Source organism: Hyaena hyaena, unplaced genomic scaffold (genome assembly GCF_003009895.1).
Source record: "Hyaena hyaena isolate Hyena2069 unplaced genomic scaffold, ASM300989v1 scaffold_1632, whole genome shotgun sequence".
NCBI lineage: Eukaryota > Metazoa > Chordata > Mammalia > Carnivora > Hyaenidae > Hyaena > Hyaena hyaena.
In genome coordinates, this window is record NW_024082266.1 from 246,460 (window position 1) to 263,387 (window position 16,928).

Genomic DNA, 16,928 nt, shown 5'->3' on the forward strand with positions numbered 1-16,928 from the left:
GAATTAAGAAGGTCAAACTATTACAGGGGGAAAAGGAACCATAACGTTTGTTCCAAAGTCATATGCAAAACTTGAATATCTTATTTGCATTTTAGATCATCCTTATTCTGGTTCACATACACGTACTGTACATTCAAACTAGGAGCTGTCAGGAGTATCTCTACAGCATTTGGGTAAGAAGCAAAAGAAACTATTTGAACCCATTTTTAAGGGCTTTTCAGTTGAGGTTTGTACATTAGTTGATTCATGGTATGCTAGCAGCCTGGCTTTTCCTGACTGCTTGAATATGCTCTGATGAAAACTTCATTTTTGAAACTGTTGAAGGCTATCATTTCTAAATATATAAGGTAGATTAAGTGGCAGGAATATGGAACTTTATGCTGTGGGTTGAACTATTCAGCACTGCAACAGCTTCTACACCCTCAGTTGGAGGTATATGGTTCTGGTGCAAGAAAATGGACTAGACAGAACACTTCTAGATGTTTCCAATCCTGGGAGCCTGAGATCCCCTGTCTGGCAGAATACCCACCTGCTGCTCTATGTGGATCTTGCAAGTTCGAGGATGGTAACTCTAAAGTATAATAAAGACGTTTGTCATACCTATGAGAAACATTACTGGACGAAAAGTGGGTAGGCAAGACATTTATTCACTTACTGTATAACCTCAGTGCAACTTGTGCCTACGATATAAGCTGTAAACTCACAACTGATCAACACTGAAACTTTACAACGTGCAATACATGTAGGGATGTTCAGTTGATACAAATGTCACATGTCTCCCAAATGGAACTCCAGGCTTCTTACTTCAATTTCTTAAAATACACAAATCCGTGTCACCAGAGAAACAAAATCTCATTGATTCATCAAACTTCTATTTCTCTAAAGATTCTTAGACTTATACGGAATGAGATTGAAGCTTACTTTTAGGTGTTAGCATTCTGGATTGACTTGTGGGGTCTGGAAACACATGACAAAGTTGAAAAATGACCAAGTAAAAGTGGGATGGCTCCTACACATGAGGGAGAGAGTTTAGCGATGGACAGAAAGATCTCATTTAAATGTTAACCTCTATCCTGATAGAACTAATGTATTTCCACCACTTTTCTTCCCTGGGCTATCAGGGCTGGTGTTAGGTTTACTAACAAGGTCTTTCTTCTACAGAGCCAAACATTTACAGCATTCAGTATGAAGGTAAATAGCAAAAATACCTAGAATGATAATGAGTTATGCATTATAGTAATTGTACTCACACACCTTCCTGTAAAGTCCATATTTTTAGAAAAATATATTATTGCATATGAAACCACAAACAGGCACTCTGATTTCAGCACATTCTTATTCAAAACAGTATATACAGTCCTATAAGAGTCAAAGTGTACTATAGATTCACACACAGGGGTTTCTGTGGTAAAGTCCCAGACATACAGCAATATATATACATGTTTAGGTTCTAGGTCACCTCTCTTGCCACAGTCTTGCTTTCTTGGCATCACGGGTCTGGTATACCGGTAGGGTTGGTTCTAGGCTGCTTCCTCAGCAGAGCAGTCGATCCCTGCGTAGGCAAACTTCTCATAAAGCGTGGTGTTCACGTAAGTCTACAAGAGCAAGAGTGGGTCAGAGACACTGGCTCCTCCGGTACTGCCTCCACACGTGGCACTTACAGTCATACCCAGATCCCTTAACGTGTTTCAAGGAGTAGGTACCTGGGGGACTTCTTTCTGTCCTCAGGTCCCATGTATATTTGACAACTTGATTCCTGAACTGCATCCCTCGACCTCAGCAGGTAAGATTTCACCCTCTCTCTCTCTCTGTCCCCAGGCCACTCTTTGCTGCCTCTTCGTGGTCCCTCCTGAGACATCCCATTCTCTTAGCTCCTTCCTCTGCCCCCATCTCCCTGTGGGTGACCTCCCCACACATCTCTGGTTTAAATACCACTTGGGTTTGGGTGACTTGAAATCTGTCTCCCTAACCTAGACTTGTCTTTTTTTTTTTTAAATGTTTTATTTATTTCTAAGAGAGAAAGAGACAGTGTGAGCAGGGGAGGGTGAGAGAGAGCGGGAGATACAGAATCTGAAACAGGCTCCAGGCTTTGAGCTAGCTGTTAGCACAGAGCCCAATGCAAAGCTCAAACCCACGAACCGTGAGATCATGACCTGAGCCGAAGCCAGACGCTTAACTGAGTGAGGCACCCTAGACTTGTCTTTTCAGCCTCAAATCAGTATAACCAACCAATTGCTGGACATTTTTATAGAATTTCTGCTCCTCGCCCATAGGAACCTGCACACTAGGCTCTGCTACTGGCTGTATGTCCTTGGACACATCACTTTCACCTCTTTGTGCATATTTCTTCTACAACATTGAAGGGTCAGGCTGAGTTACCGTTGAGGTGCCTTCTCGCTCCCAGGTTAATTCTATCTGTTCTACCACATGCGCCTATCTTGTACAGAAATCTTACTACCTTTGAAATTGTAACTTGCTCAAAGTTAAGGGCCACGTCTTTTACGTCCCTCTAATACCAAGGGCTCTGCCCAGAAGCACTTGTTGACATCTATCAGCCATTTTTTTTTAACCATACAGAGCACATGAGGAATTCTGACTCAAGAGCCTGCCCTGAACCCCATGCTTACCTTGCGTTCTTCTAACATCCTGTTTAAGGACACCAATATCTGGGCAAATGATGGCCTCTCATAAGGCTTCTCCCGCCAGCACTGTCTCATTAGATCATACCTGTGGAAACAAAGAGTTAAGCAGTTAACTCTATTACTTCAGTCCTCGGCAGGGCCTGGTGTGGGGTATGGGGGAAAAAAAAGCCTTTCAACACATGGTTATTACGCTTAACTGGCAGCACAGAGTACAGCACTGAGTTCTATCTGGCCTCCCACCTCCCTCAAGTCCCCTTTTCTTCTGCCAAAAATGTAGTGCCTCCCCTGAGTACCATTCCTGCAGGATCTTGGTCTCAGCTCTTCTGATTATCTGGAAAGAATTATGTGTTTAGGGCAGCATGCCCCTTGGAATACTCTCTCTCTCAAAATGTTAGTTATTTCATTTAAAAAATGGTTCTATGCTCTAATAAATTTGCAAAGTGCCACATATTGCATCTCCCTCTTAGGGATTAGCAGAGTAAAATCCTGAGAAGTCTAGCATTAAAAGCAAAAAACCTGTTTAACCTGACTTAACACAGAATTTCCCAAGGGCAACCACAGAACTCTTCCCCCTTCTATCATTTACTTATCTCTTGCATGTGCATGAACACAGTCTGGGAAGCCCCAGTCTAAGACTGCACTCTCTCAAATGTGGTCAAAACCACTTGTGTTATTAAAATGTAGGTTCCTGGCACCACCAGGGTTACAGAACCAATGTCTGGGAGTAGGGCTCACATTTTCACCCTGGGAACAAATGCATCAGGGGAACCTTATGTGCACAGAAGACCATCAACCAAGTGTGGTCTAGGTTTATGGCTTCTTGTACCAGTTCCATAATTAATAGCACTCTTTCTTATAAGTGGCTATGTTTGGACAATAAAGTCTTTGCTGAACCTAGAGCCTTGTGGTTTCACATCATGCCAGTTAGGCATCAGCTCAGTTTTGAGCTGATGGTGGTTTCACAAAAACTAATCATTCTTTCCCTAGGTGTAACTTTTACTCCTGGAAAATAATCCTTGCAGAAGAGAGATTCTGTGACAACAGCAAAAATCTATCTTTCTAATGTCACAGCCTTAAAATCTCTGTCCCCAAAGTTAGTCTCAAGGTTTCATACATTTATTCATGAATAATCTCATGAATTGGTTTCAGATCTTTTCTGCATTCATTACCTTTCATTTCAACCTTCCTGATAATCATCACCTTAAATTCCTCCTGGAATTCTGTGCCTAGAAAGCACTCAATTCCCTGCCTATTACAGAACAGTGTTAGTTTAAAGAACTCCCCTTCTTTTTGAGGGGGGAGTGTGGGTATTTAGGATCTCGTGTGTGCATATATAGCTATACATACATGCATGTGTGTATGAATCAGGTAACCCCTTCATTAGAGTCAGTCTGTCCAAGAAACACACCGGGGAAGGTTAAGATATAGTGGCCCTAGGGTGTGGGGTGCCTGGGTTGCTTGTTCAGTTAAGTGACTCAATTTTGGCTCAGGTCATGATCTCACAGTTTGTGAGATCGAGCCCCATGTCAGGCTGTGCACTAACAGTGTGGAGCCTGCTTGGTTTTTCTCTCCCTCTCTCTCTGCACCCCCCCCCCAAAATAGACTTTTTAATTTTTTTAATGTTTCTTTCTTTTTGAGAGAGACAGTGCAAACAGGGGAGGTGCAGAGAGCGGGAGACAGAATCCAAAGCAGGCTCCAGACTCTGAGCCCTCAGCACAGAGCCTGATGCAGGGCTCAAACCCACAAGCCGTGAGATCACTACCTGAGCTGAAGTTGGACACTTAACGGACTAAGCACCCAGGCGCCCCTGAATAGTCATTTTTTACATGGCCCCAGGGTGCATGCTGACTTACACCTCGTCATCACAGTTCAGAGGCTTCTCCAGTCTGTAGCCTTGGGGCAGCTTCTCGTACAGCTCTGCGCATGTCATCCCGCAGTAGGGGGTACCACCTGGAAGACAGGAAACCGGGTTGCTCTGAGCCCCTCTGGTGAGCACAGTGTCCCCTGCCCCAGGCCTCTTGAGCCGAGAGACCAGGAGAGAGGGTATGTCAAGAGAGGATGCACACCCAGCGTGATCTTTCCCTTTGAGAAAACCCACCACACATCACAGCTGGACATACGCCCCAAACAGCAAATGGCCATTCTATCAGTGGACAGATCCAGAAGAGGGCTTCTTGCTTCCAGTGCTATTTCTCTTCCTGGAGTCTGCTTGCACCCAACTGCCTCCTCTACTAATGGGATGTATCTTTTTCCTATTTTGAAGTCCACAGCCAGGTTTATGCAATTCCTATTTTATCTATAATTGGTACTATAATTTTAATTCTAAAATGTACATGTTTATGGAAAACTTGGAAAATACAAAAAAAAATGAAGAAAGCAACAACATTTGTATTGCTCTCCTGCGGGGTCCTTCCAGGTTCTTCTTGTGTTACACAGTTCATGTGTAACACATATAACACGTATAAAGTGGGATCACAGCATAAGGAAATGTCTGGGTGTGGGCATGCATGTTTTCACGTGATATTAAATGGTCTCCAAAAATCACTTTTCATTCAAGAGTCTCTCATGGTTTGCCTCTTGAATGCTGAGAACAAACTGAGGACTGATGGGTGTGGGGGGGAGGGGAAGGGGGGTGACGCGAATGGAAGGGGGCGTTTGTGGGGATGAGCTCTGGGTGTTATATGGAAACCAACTTAACAATAAACTATTAAGAAACCACTTTTCATGGCTGTGTAACATACCATCTTAAAGTTGTAGAAGTGAACTTTTAAACATTCTGGGACATTTCTGTACAGAGACAACCTATAATGAAGTTCACGGCTACCAGGTTGTTAGTATTAAATATGACATGAGACACAGGACTCTCAAAAAGAGAAACATGGGAATAAACAAACACACTCCTACATAGAAACCCATCAGGTTCTATCTCCCAGTCCCATCTAGCGGTGCCCCAGAAAAATGGCACCCATGGAATCCCACAGTGAGGGAGCATGGGAGGGCTCCTCTCTCATTGCCTGGAGTCCTACCTGGTAGACAGACATGGATACTCACCTAGGCTAACAATCTCCCATAGTAACACTCCGTAGGACCATCTGTAGGAGACACAGTACGGAAACCAATAATCAGCAAACAGGCGACCAGTCAATCTTTTGCCTCAAAAATCAGGGTGACTGATGCTTTGCCAGAAAAGAAAATGTTAAATATGTGCTCCCCCGGAAAGGGCCTTGTACGTGGCCTGTGTTTATCTCCTCTTAGGCCAAGGAAAGGATCATAACAGAGAAATGGTGTCAGAGCCCCCACTCACTGTAGGTGGGGAACACAAGCTATACTGGAGAAAGCAGGTGCAGTTCTAAGCTGACAGACTGGAGTTAAATCCCAGCTCTGCCACCTGGTACTCGTGTGACCTGGGACAAGTTACTGAACCTCTTGAGGCCTCTTGGTGTCTTCTGAAAGTGGGAACACCAATTGCCGCCTCCAAGTTATGCAGAGATGATGGAAGAGAACATACAAAAGTATTTGCCAGCCCCCGCCCTTCCCCCAGAACAAGCTAAACTCCCTGGACATGTCACCTCAAGCCTCCGGGCCTCAGTGTTTCCCCTCATCAATGGAGGCAGGGACAAGATGGCCTAAGTCTCACTCCCAGCCCTCCCTTCACCACCAGCCTGAGACTTGACTCTATTGGCTGTGAGTAGACATGGTCCCTTGATCTGGCCTTTTGCCGGAGCCACGTCTGACCCCCCAGCGGCTATTGTGAATTGCCTTCCGCTGTTCTGGGTCCTGTATGCTGAGATCGGTCTGGGAAGTGGAGCCACAGGAAAGCTCCGTATGCCCTTTGCCCTTCTGGAGATAGAGAACTCACCACTTCTCCTTGACAAAAGGAAACGCACAGCCTGTCACCAGTGATCTTACATAACACCCTGAACACAGTCTACTCTGAGGCTTCGTTTTGTAGACTCCAGATTTATTTCCTGGACTTGCTGACTACCTGTATTCCACAGATGGACATAATAGTCCTGCTTTGCTTTAAGACCTCTGTCAGATGCTTACTTTTATAGAAGAAAAAAAAAATCCCTCAACAGTAAAAGGCTTACTCACACATCACTGTTGGTTGTATACACACTGTAATTTAGTGACTCGATTGCCATCCAACGCACTGGGAGCCTTCCCTGGAGAGAACAAAGTGAGAAGCCATTTAAGCATGACAGGGACCCTTCCCCAGGCGCACAGCTTACCCGGAGCTGTGGTTCACTCAAGCCCACAGGGAACTGCGTGTGCAATTCCCTACACATAAGGTACGACACAGTCAGGAGCTGCTGTTTGTGTATGTCCCACACACGAGTGTTCTCTAATCCAAAGACGTGCAAGCAGTATAAGCCCTGTTAACCTCAAGGAATCCCTACCACAGTTTTGTATAAAGAAAAATTGTGTGTGTGTGTGTGTGTGCGCGTGCGTGTGTGTGCATTTTTCGTAGGCATTTCAATGATTTACTTTGTGGCTCTCAGAGGCACTCAGAGATCTGAAAGCGTAGAGAGGCAGAAAAACCGAGAATTAAACTGTAATGTGGGGAAAGCTCAGGTGACGTGATGTGGCCAACTGAGGCTGGAAGAGATGGGGAGGATTTTCAGACAAAGAGACACATGAGCTCGGTTCTATATGTATAGGTGTCCTCAAGTGGGTCGGGGAGAGAAGAGCATTTCAGACCAAAGGGAACCATGTGCATACCGTTAGTGGAGAAGGAAATAACCTCCAATCAATGCAGTTACACCAGGTTTGAAGACAGGATGAGACACACTCATTTGCCCTTTGGGGGCCCAGCCCTGCCTCCATCCAGGTTGTCTCCATTTTTTTTTTTTTTTAGTGTTTATTCATTTTTGAGAGACAGAATGTGTGGGGAGGGTGGGGGTGGGCGCAGAGAGTGGGAGACACAGATTCCAAAGCAAGCTCCAGGCTCTGAGCTGTCAGTACAGAGCCTAATGCAGGGCTCAAAGTCACAGACTGTAAGATCACGACCTGAGCCGAAGTCAGACGCTCAACTGACCGAGCCACCCGGGTGCCCCAAGGTTGTCCTCATTTAAGTCCAGCCTGGGGAAAAATCAATGTGGACTGGACATTGGGAAGTTTAGCTTCTAAGTTTTATTCCTAGTTTTCCTGTGATTTTGGGCTCCCTTCCCATCAACCCACCCCAGGAATCATAGAAGCCCTGCTGAGAGATGAATGCCTTCCTCCCAGGGAATTGTCCAAGCTCTAACAGTGGCATTTCAGCCCACAGCAGCCAAGAGATGGGGCAACATCAAGAGTATTTGGGGGTCTTCTCAGCCACCCCTGAAACAGGAGCAGGCATTCTCCCATACCCCCCATCTTGAGATCAGCCATGCCCTCAACCCCAAAACTACTCCTGAAGGTCTGATTGTCTCCTAGGTCTTTGTGAAGCAGAGATATTCTGAAGCTCATTCTAACCATAACTCCCAATTGGTACATGAAGGTTCAGTTATAAAACTACCTCTTCACAAGCCTTCATCATCAGTGTGATCCCCGATATTCACTCCATGCCCACTTCACCCCACTGCACACCTGCTCATTCTAGCTTTTTCCCCTCCACAGGAATGGGAAGAGTCTTCGACATTTTCTGTCTTGTCTTTGTTTTTGTGTATCTGCTAGCTTCTGAGCTCATGCCTCCAAATTACTTATTCCCATGTGCACTGTTTTATTATTCTCATTTCACTTCTTTTGGATGTGTCCATTTCCATCTGTCCCTCTTGCTCCCTCACCTGGGTTCAGGCCACCAGCAACTGTTACCTGATGACAACCTCTTAACTGATCTTGTTGCTCAGAGTTTCAGTCCCTAAGGATCAGTTCTCCGCACCACAGCCAGACTAATGGCTCACAATGACAGATCCACACATGTGGCTTCTTTTTGTTAAAAGTTCTTCAATGTCTTGGGGCGCCTGGGTGGCTTAGTCGGTTAAGCGTCCGACTTTCGCTTAGGTCATGATCTTGCGGTTCGTGGGTTCGAGCCCCGCGTCGGGCTCTGTGCTGACTGCCAGCTCAGAGCCTGGAGCCTGTTTCGGTCTGCGACTCCCTCTCTCTCTGACCCTCCCCTGCTCACGCTGTGTCTCTCTCTCCTAGAAATAAATAAAGAACATTAAAAAAAAAAAAGTTCTTCAATGTCTTTATTGTCCCAAGATCTCAAGTCCTTAACTGAGTCCAACATTTTTAGTTGGAATTCAATAATCTTCAAGAAAACCTTATCCCTGTGGGGCACAGGGTTGGCTCAGTTAGCTAAATGTTCAACTTCAGCTCAGGTCATGATCTCATGGGTCCTGGCTCCACATAGAGCTCACGGTTATCAGTGTAGAGCCTGCTTCAGATCCTCTTCCCTTCTCTCTCTCCCCCCTCTCAAAAATAAACTTAAAAAAAAGACCTTATCTCTATTTCCTCTTCCCATCTTGAATTTTTAATTCTCACTCTTTTCTGTATTTTACTCCAGCCATATTGAATTACTTGTCCCCCAAATGTTTCATACTTTCCTTTGTTTCTAGGCTTTTACATGTACTGCACCCTCAAATTCATTCTCATCTTTCCAATATCTATTTAACTTTTGTAAAACACAAGAGTTAGCCTCCTCTAGGGAGCCCCTCATGATTGCCCACAGGCTCAGTTCAGTGTGCTTCCTCTGTGTCTCCATGTGCATTCCTCCTCTGTGCTCTCCTTGCCCTCAGCACTTACCAACTGTTACTTATTATTAATCAACTGTTTTTCATTATTAATCAACTGTTGTTCATTATGCGTCTGAGCTCTTTAAAGGTGGAGATTGTCCCAATTTATGTTACCCCCAAACCTAGCACAGGCATGAAACACTATAGTCATAAAGACACTGATGATGATGCGATGCATCTATCAATAATAATAAGGCCCCAAATCACTTAGTACTTTAGTTTGCAACACTTCCAATATTAGCCTCACCCAGGAGGCTTAAAAACACACACTCATGTATAAAAACTGATGTAGGAGCCCCACCCAAGGATAACTGAATCATAGTATATAAGTATGTATATAGTATTTAAGCAGTAGGACTCAACATCTGTATTTTTTGAAAGCTCCCCAGATGATTCTGAGGTGGAACTGGAATGGAAAATCTCGGATTTAAACAATAGTCCAGAGACGGTAACCACTCTGCCCCCTGGTGGTAACATGCTACACTGCACACCCCTCTTAAAGGGAGCTTGCTTCTTTCTCTTCATTCCCTCTTCTTTCCTGTGCCTATGGGCCAAGGTCTTTCCTCCCAGACCCCATGCCGCTACAGGACACTTCTCCCAGCCACATCCAACAGACACAGTTAAGTTCTGACCCATCTAAGTGCTCTGCTTCTCTAAGCATTCCTCTTAAGCTCTCTAAGACTGCAGAAATAACTGCCCTTTATGAAATGCCAAGCAAACCAGCATTCTCCCTGGGGATCTGAGGACAATATCCAAATGAAATATGTAGATTATAGGGCTAAACTGTGTCAGTGCCTCCACACCCTCACTCAGGGCCCCACAGCCCCCAAACACCAGAGAGAAGCAAGGAAAAGGACTCTGTGAAGGAGATAGCAAGCCTCAGGTGGCCCAGGAGGAGGAGTAAATGGGTGAGTGGTGGGTCCTGCTTCTTTAAGACAAGCCCCGCCCCTATGCAGAGATACATGCGCTTTGAGTCAGGCAAATTCAGGAAAGCTTAGAGAAATCCGTATTGCATGCATGGGAGTCAACCCTCAGGGAGGCGCCCAAGACTTCTAGAAGTGTTGCTGTTGGTAAGCATCCAAGGCCTCACTGGATGTGTTATCCGAAAGGCAACTGGAAAGCTCTAAAATAGTTATGTTCACTATGATAGTAACTATATAAAAATATGTATGTGCAAGGCACGAAGTAAAAAATGAAAAATAAAATGTGTTAAGGTAGTGAACCCTGGGTCATTTCCTTTTTGAAACATTCTTGAATATTGTTTTTGTTATCTTGTCAGTAACTAAAATATTTTTTTAAAAAGAACCTGAAAAAGAAGATCACCAGAGAAGCCTGAGCCTTGCTGAGGCAACGTGTTCCCCACAAAAGCAAAAGGACCATGTGAAAACCGCAGCGGTCCCAGGAAAGCTGAGCCCAAGTAATGTCCACCAGACCTAGGAAAGGGGGAGCCATAACCACTGGGTAGAGCCACCAAACACATGTGATGATACAGGAAGTGTCAGCCCCAAGGCCCTGCACATGCCGGCCGCCCCAGGAAAGCAGAGGGCGGCGCTATGTTGTCATCACATCCCCGGAAGGGGCATTTCCAGGGAGGTATGGCGGGCACCAAAAGTTGCCGGAGTCCAGCTTTTCTCCTTCTGTGGCCAGGTTCTCCTGGGATCTTGTACTTGAAGATTAAATATCACTGTTTGGGACAGGAGGGGTCATCAGGTGAATGTGAATTTGATGGGGGCTTGGAGAGGCAGTGGAGAACTTTTGATAAAGAGTTCTAACTTCTATGGGCCTTACAAGTTAGGGATTTCTCTATAGGGCCTCTTTGTGAGGTAGGAACCTCATTAATTTCCTTCCTTTACATTTGGAAATTATGTTAAACGTCTTTTTCGCCCCTCCTATGCTTGCTGTGCATGAAAGGGGTTTGAGGGAGCTCCTTAGAGGTTTCTGAGTAAGACACTTAGGGGTCCTGCTTGGATGGAGGCCCAACCGCTGTACCATAAGGCCTGCGTGTTCAATCCCTTGGCCACACGTGACAGCGGCAAATACGGAGCCCTCAGTCATGTTAGAAATCAAACCTCAGAGAAGATATTTGCTGGGCCAGGGCACTCTCTACTGGGGTACACAGCCAGGTACCTGAGTCACCAAAGAACAATGGCATCCCAAGAGAAGCGCCATCACCATCGGGAGAAGGAGGGTACCCTGGGGACGATGTTCTCAGTGTCTGCATTCTGAACTTACCATTGTCTTTTTCACATATACTTCTTGACCTCGGGACAATCCAAAATCTGCTATTTTGGCTACGTAGTTTTCACCAACTAAAATGTTCCTGGCAGCCAGATCCCTGTGGATAAACTGAAATTTAAAAAAAAGAAAAAAAAATCATGTGGTTTCAGCATTTTTGGTTTTTCACTTCACTCTGCTGGCACAAAGCCACTGGGGCAAGGCCTTTGGGAAATAGAGAAGAGAGGAATCCAATTCCCTTAAAGCTCCTCTCTAAAATCCTCAGTGGATTTGGCCAAATGACCCATCGTGTTTTGGGAGAAGCTTTTTGGGGTGGGGGGGGGGGAGAATAGGAAAGAAAAGGAAAGAAAAAAAAAAGAAAAACCCAGGTCACTCAATCTTCCTGTTGCCATGTAAGTCCTCTGCTGTCATGCATCATTTGGCTCCAAATGAAGCTAAGATCAGTTCAAGCTCCTCACCAAATGCATATGCTGAGATTCACTAAATACAGTTACTGTCAGTGTCTGTCATTAACTTCTATATAAATAGAATAGTAACAAAGAGATTAAAATCAGGGTGATCATAAAAGGCATTAAAGGGGGCAGGTTGGCTGGAAAAACGTGTAAATTTAGCTCAACTCCGAGTCCAGAGAGAATTTCGAAGGAAAGATGTCCAAAGCAAGGTCCTCACAACACACCTGTTTTTGGCTCAAGTAGTCCATGCCGCGGGCCACGTCCGCCGCGAAATGGAGAAGCTGCTGGGAGGACAGCGTGGAGGCAGTGCTGTTGGCGATGGCGAAGGCCGGATCCGTCTCCAGCACTCGGCTCTTGCGCAGGAAGTCCAGGAGATTTCCGTGGGGAGCGTATTCGATGGCCAGGTACAGGTAGCCTGCAGGGAAAGGGAGAGACACCACCTTCTCAGTGGCCCTCAACAGCTCTGAGATTTCGGAGGTGCGCTATCGTCTCAGGAATGGCTTGTGACACCTGGGATCTAAAAGCAACGCGTCGGCATGCCTGGGTGACTCAATCAGTTAAGTGACCGACTCTTGATTTCCTCTCAGGTCACGCTCTCACAGCTCGTGAGTTCAAGCCCTGCATCAGGCTCTGCACTGACACCGCAGAGCCTGCTTGAGATTCTCTCTCCTCTCTGTTCTTCCTCTGCTTGCTCTCCCTCTATTAAAATAAATAAATCAACATTTAAAAAAGGCAACATGTCTAGCGGTACCAACCTTGGGAACACTGGCAGCAGGATGGAGAGAAGTTCCATGCTCCTGCCATGCTTGACGGGCACCGTGCTCGAACTCAGGGTCCCCTCTTTCCCACACCCTCCCGCCTGCCACATGTGGACTGACATGGAGGCTTCCTGAAAGCCCGCACCTACTCAGTAAGATCTGCCTCCAGAAGATCCAGGACAGCTAGTCCGCATCATATTTTATTTTTATTATTCAGTATTAATGGAGAACTAATATGAGCCAGGCGTGTTATTGCAGCCTGCTTCTAACTTCTCTGGAGGTTACTTAAAAAAAAAAACAGAAAAGAAAAAAAGATGTAGCATCCACGGCAGGAGGACCGGTACCAGGTAACACTCTGTGTCCTGCTTCTCCTCCTTCCCTAAACTCCTGCTGTGTCACCATACTGTTCATCAGGTCAGTGGTCCACAGAGTCTGAGGTCAGAGACTACATTTTGCTTAGAGAAATCAGAAAACTCAAACTTAGACAAATAACACAATAGGTCCTAGAAGAAATTATGGTCCACTGTCTTCGTCTAATTCCAAATCGTTTTCCTCTTTTGTTCCGTAAAATGAATCTCTCATAAAAACATTGATCTTTAGAGTCACTGAAAAGTAGAGTGGTCTTATTGTCTTTTAAAGATAAATTTTTTGGTATACCATTTTTCACATTTAAAATGTCAAATGAATGTGAATTTCAAAGACACTCTAAGAAACTGAAATTCTGGTTAAAAAAATGTCTAGCACTATAGACATAGCACTGTATGTAGCACTGTAAAGCAAGATACACCTCAATGCTTTCTCACTTCCTCACTGAACTATACCTTTTAAGAGCCAACCAATTATGTGCTAAGGTGATAACAGAGCAAAAATGAAAAAGACACATATTTTTCTGTTGGTGGTGGTTACTTTTTTTCTTTTTTTAACTTTCATTTACTGACGTCCCATGCTGACTACTGTTTTCAGGAAATAGCTCAAAAATAAATGTCATTACTTCATTATTGAACCTAAGTGACACGATCTGGCTTTCAGAATTACACCCTTATTGGATCACAGAATGATATATTGTCTGAAGCCCCATTATTTTTAGTTTAATAAATTGAGGAAGAGGAAGTAGTCTCTCTTCTATTGTTGGTGTTTGTGCCTCAGAGTCAACAAGAGGTTGTCAAGTTTGTAAATAATTACTGTGTGGAGCTTTTTTTGTGGGAGCAAACTTTTCCATGAGGACTTAAATTTAAGCATCGATTCAGAATCATAAACCCAGGTAGGATGCTGAAGTAAACCCACAGAAGTACTCAGTAATATCTAAATTAATAATGTAAGTTGAAGTTTTAGAGTGTGTATGACTAGGGCACCTGGGTGGCTCAGTCGGTTAAGCATCTGACTTCAGCTCAGGTCATGATCTCACAGCTCATGGGTTTGAGCCCCGCGTCGGGCTCTATGCTGACACCTTAGAGCCTGGAGCCTGCTTTGGATTCTGTGTCTCCCTCTCTCTCTGCCCCTCCTCTACTCATGCTCTGGCTCTGACTCTCTCTCTCTCTCTCCCCCTCCTCCTCTCATGCTCTCTTTCTCAAAAATAAATAAACATTTAAAAAAATTTAAAGAGTATGTATAACATAGGATAGTTATAAAGCTCCACCATAATTGTGCCTGTAATTGTTTTGGAAAAAAAGAAAGTTATATTATATATAAGCTTATTGTTGTTACTATTATCTCATCCTAGCTATTATTGATGCTTTCCTATTATAGTAGATTGTTGGCATTCATGTATTTAACATCCAGAGTATCAGTGTCTTGGGTTTGGAGGAAAAAAGGTAATTCAGAAGAGCCAATGCACTTCACGCTTCCTGATGCTGAGGCTCCCCCAATCCACCTGGCAATAGTAGCTGAGGAAACCCCTGGAGGAGCAAGGATGAGAGTGTGCGGCAACCATGGGCACTTTGGGCAGTAATGGCGAACCACATCAGAAGGCAAAAGACCCAGCCTTGGGACCTACCACTGAAAAGCCGCCAGGCTTCATCACAATCTATAAATGGTACTAGACATTCAGAATGAAACTGCAACTTAAAAAAAAATGGGTAGCATTCTTAAGATTGTTATACTTACTAATTTCAATATGGAATGCGCCTGTTTTAAAAAAAAAATCTGGCAGAAAAGACAGGAAAAAGAGCATCTTACCACGATGTTCACACGCTCCCAAGAGATTGATGATGTTTGGGTGGTGGCCAAGTTTACAGAGAACCTCCAGTTCCCCAGCGAAGTCCCTGTGGTCATCTTTGGAGGCATATTCTGGGAATAAAGTCAAGAGTTGTGATCCCTTGCTGTTAGACCTCTTTAGAAACAACTGTCCCCTCCCACTCCCCAGGACCTTCAGAGGTACTTAGTCACCATCAGGTCTGGCACACTGTATAGAAATCAGAGATTACTCTAGGAAGAGTACTTGGTACCACTGACACTTTGAGCGAACACCTCTTTGTTGCTGGGAGCTGTCCTCAGCATAGTACAATGTTCTGTAGCATCTCTGGCCTCTACCCACTAGATACCAGTAGCCCAACCAAAAATGTATTCAGACATTGCTGAATATCCCCCCAAGGGGCAAACTACCCATAGTTGAGAAAAACTATTCTCAAGCTTTCTTCTTTAAGCTCTCAAATAGCCAGTGAGATGACTTGGAAGAGATGGAAGAGCCTCTACTTCAGACTCTAGCTATTCTGGCTGAAGCCACTATCCAGCAACGAATATGCTGAGAAACAAAACCAAAGTTTCAGTACAACACCAGGAGTGTACACACCTTCCTTTATTATAATACTTTTAACTTGCTTTTCCACAAACGAGTCCTGCCTACAAAAAAAAAAAGAAAAAAATTCGAAGCCAATGGCATTTCTATGGAAGTTGCTTGATAGTCAGGAAAGGGAACTGTATTTGTTTTTATTCTTTTCATCCTGTCTCCCCATTACCACTTGGATCAGAGGAAGAACCACCAGATACCAACCAGGCTGAAGAGAAGGCTCTCTCTGGCTGATGTACAAAGTCCTCAGCCTTGATTGGTGACAGAGCGCTATTACGGTTTTTTTTTGAAAAATAATGTTGGGTGGCAAAGGGGGGAGGGGAGCAGTTGGTGGGGGTTGGTGGCCCTGTGCCTGCCTCAACCCCCTTGGAAATTACAGGAATGTTTCATATGGGCTGAGGGTACACATAAAACTAGCTAATAGGCAATCCCAAGTCAGATACCTTGTTCATATCACAAGAAGCCTGAGGTTTGATGCCTTGGGAGCATATTTAAAACGAAGGTCTTTATAATGACGTTGTCCCCTACTTCAGTATCTCTCCTCCTCTGGATGCATCATTCTCCGTGCAGACATTTTCTGCCCTGGTGCCCCATTAAGCTATTTTGCCTCTTTGCATGGGCATGGGACCATCAGGCTCAGACCAGACTTTAAAAGCCCTGATTTTATGACTCTATACCCTTCCCCTCATACTATTCTTACTATCCCCCTATCTAAAGTGGCAAAACAGAAAAGAGATTTCTGGATGCTAAGCAAGATTGTGTGTGTACATGTATATGTGTGTGTTTGAAAAATACTACAATCTCTAAGCATTGACACTGTTTTATTCGTTTTATTTTATTTGTTTTCTGTCAACACTGCCGCAAAGAGCAGCAATGACTTAATGAGATTTAGGGTTAATTCCACTCTTAGGCTCAACATTGCTGTCAGAGAGGAAAACCCAACAGCAACCTTAAAAAGCCCACATGTTGAAGCTGACCCACAACAGTAGTTAATTACATTCTCTGCCCTGACACACAGCTTTCCAAGCCCTGATGCTATAAAAGCCACACTGTAGCTTCTCTATTAAGCCCTGCATAACCTGCTACTTCACACAGAAGAGACTACAGCTAGTACTGCTAGTGAACTAGATGTTCTGCCTTCTCCGAAGATGTCTATTAGCCATCTTGTTAGATGGGTAGGCACCAAGCAGTCTTGAGATGAACACAACCGGAAAATACTTCATTTTTGTGACCTTAGATCAATGCCATTCTCTTGATGGCAGCGTCCATCCGTAAGCCATCCTTCTTGATGCGTGCCTTAAGAACCTGGCCAAAGTTACCCTCCCCGATCACATCTTGAA

At 44.6% G+C, this 16,928-nt stretch overlaps 1 protein-coding gene across 1 annotated transcript; it reads right to left on the reverse strand.

Annotated features, from left to right (window-relative positions):
- Positions 1-627: 627 nt before the first annotated feature.
- On the reverse strand, positions 628-15,089 carry LOC120226230 (angiopoietin-1 receptor-like; the record flags this gene model as incomplete). Its single annotated transcript, XM_039224418.1, has 8 exons — positions 628-1,595; positions 2,628-2,727; positions 4,496-4,592; positions 5,694-5,734; positions 6,738-6,808; positions 11,591-11,704; positions 12,270-12,460; positions 14,979-15,089. Coding segments are annotated over 8 exons (800 nt in total), but the record flags the coding sequence as incomplete, so codon positions are not given.
- Positions 15,090-16,928: the final 1,839 nt, after the last annotated feature.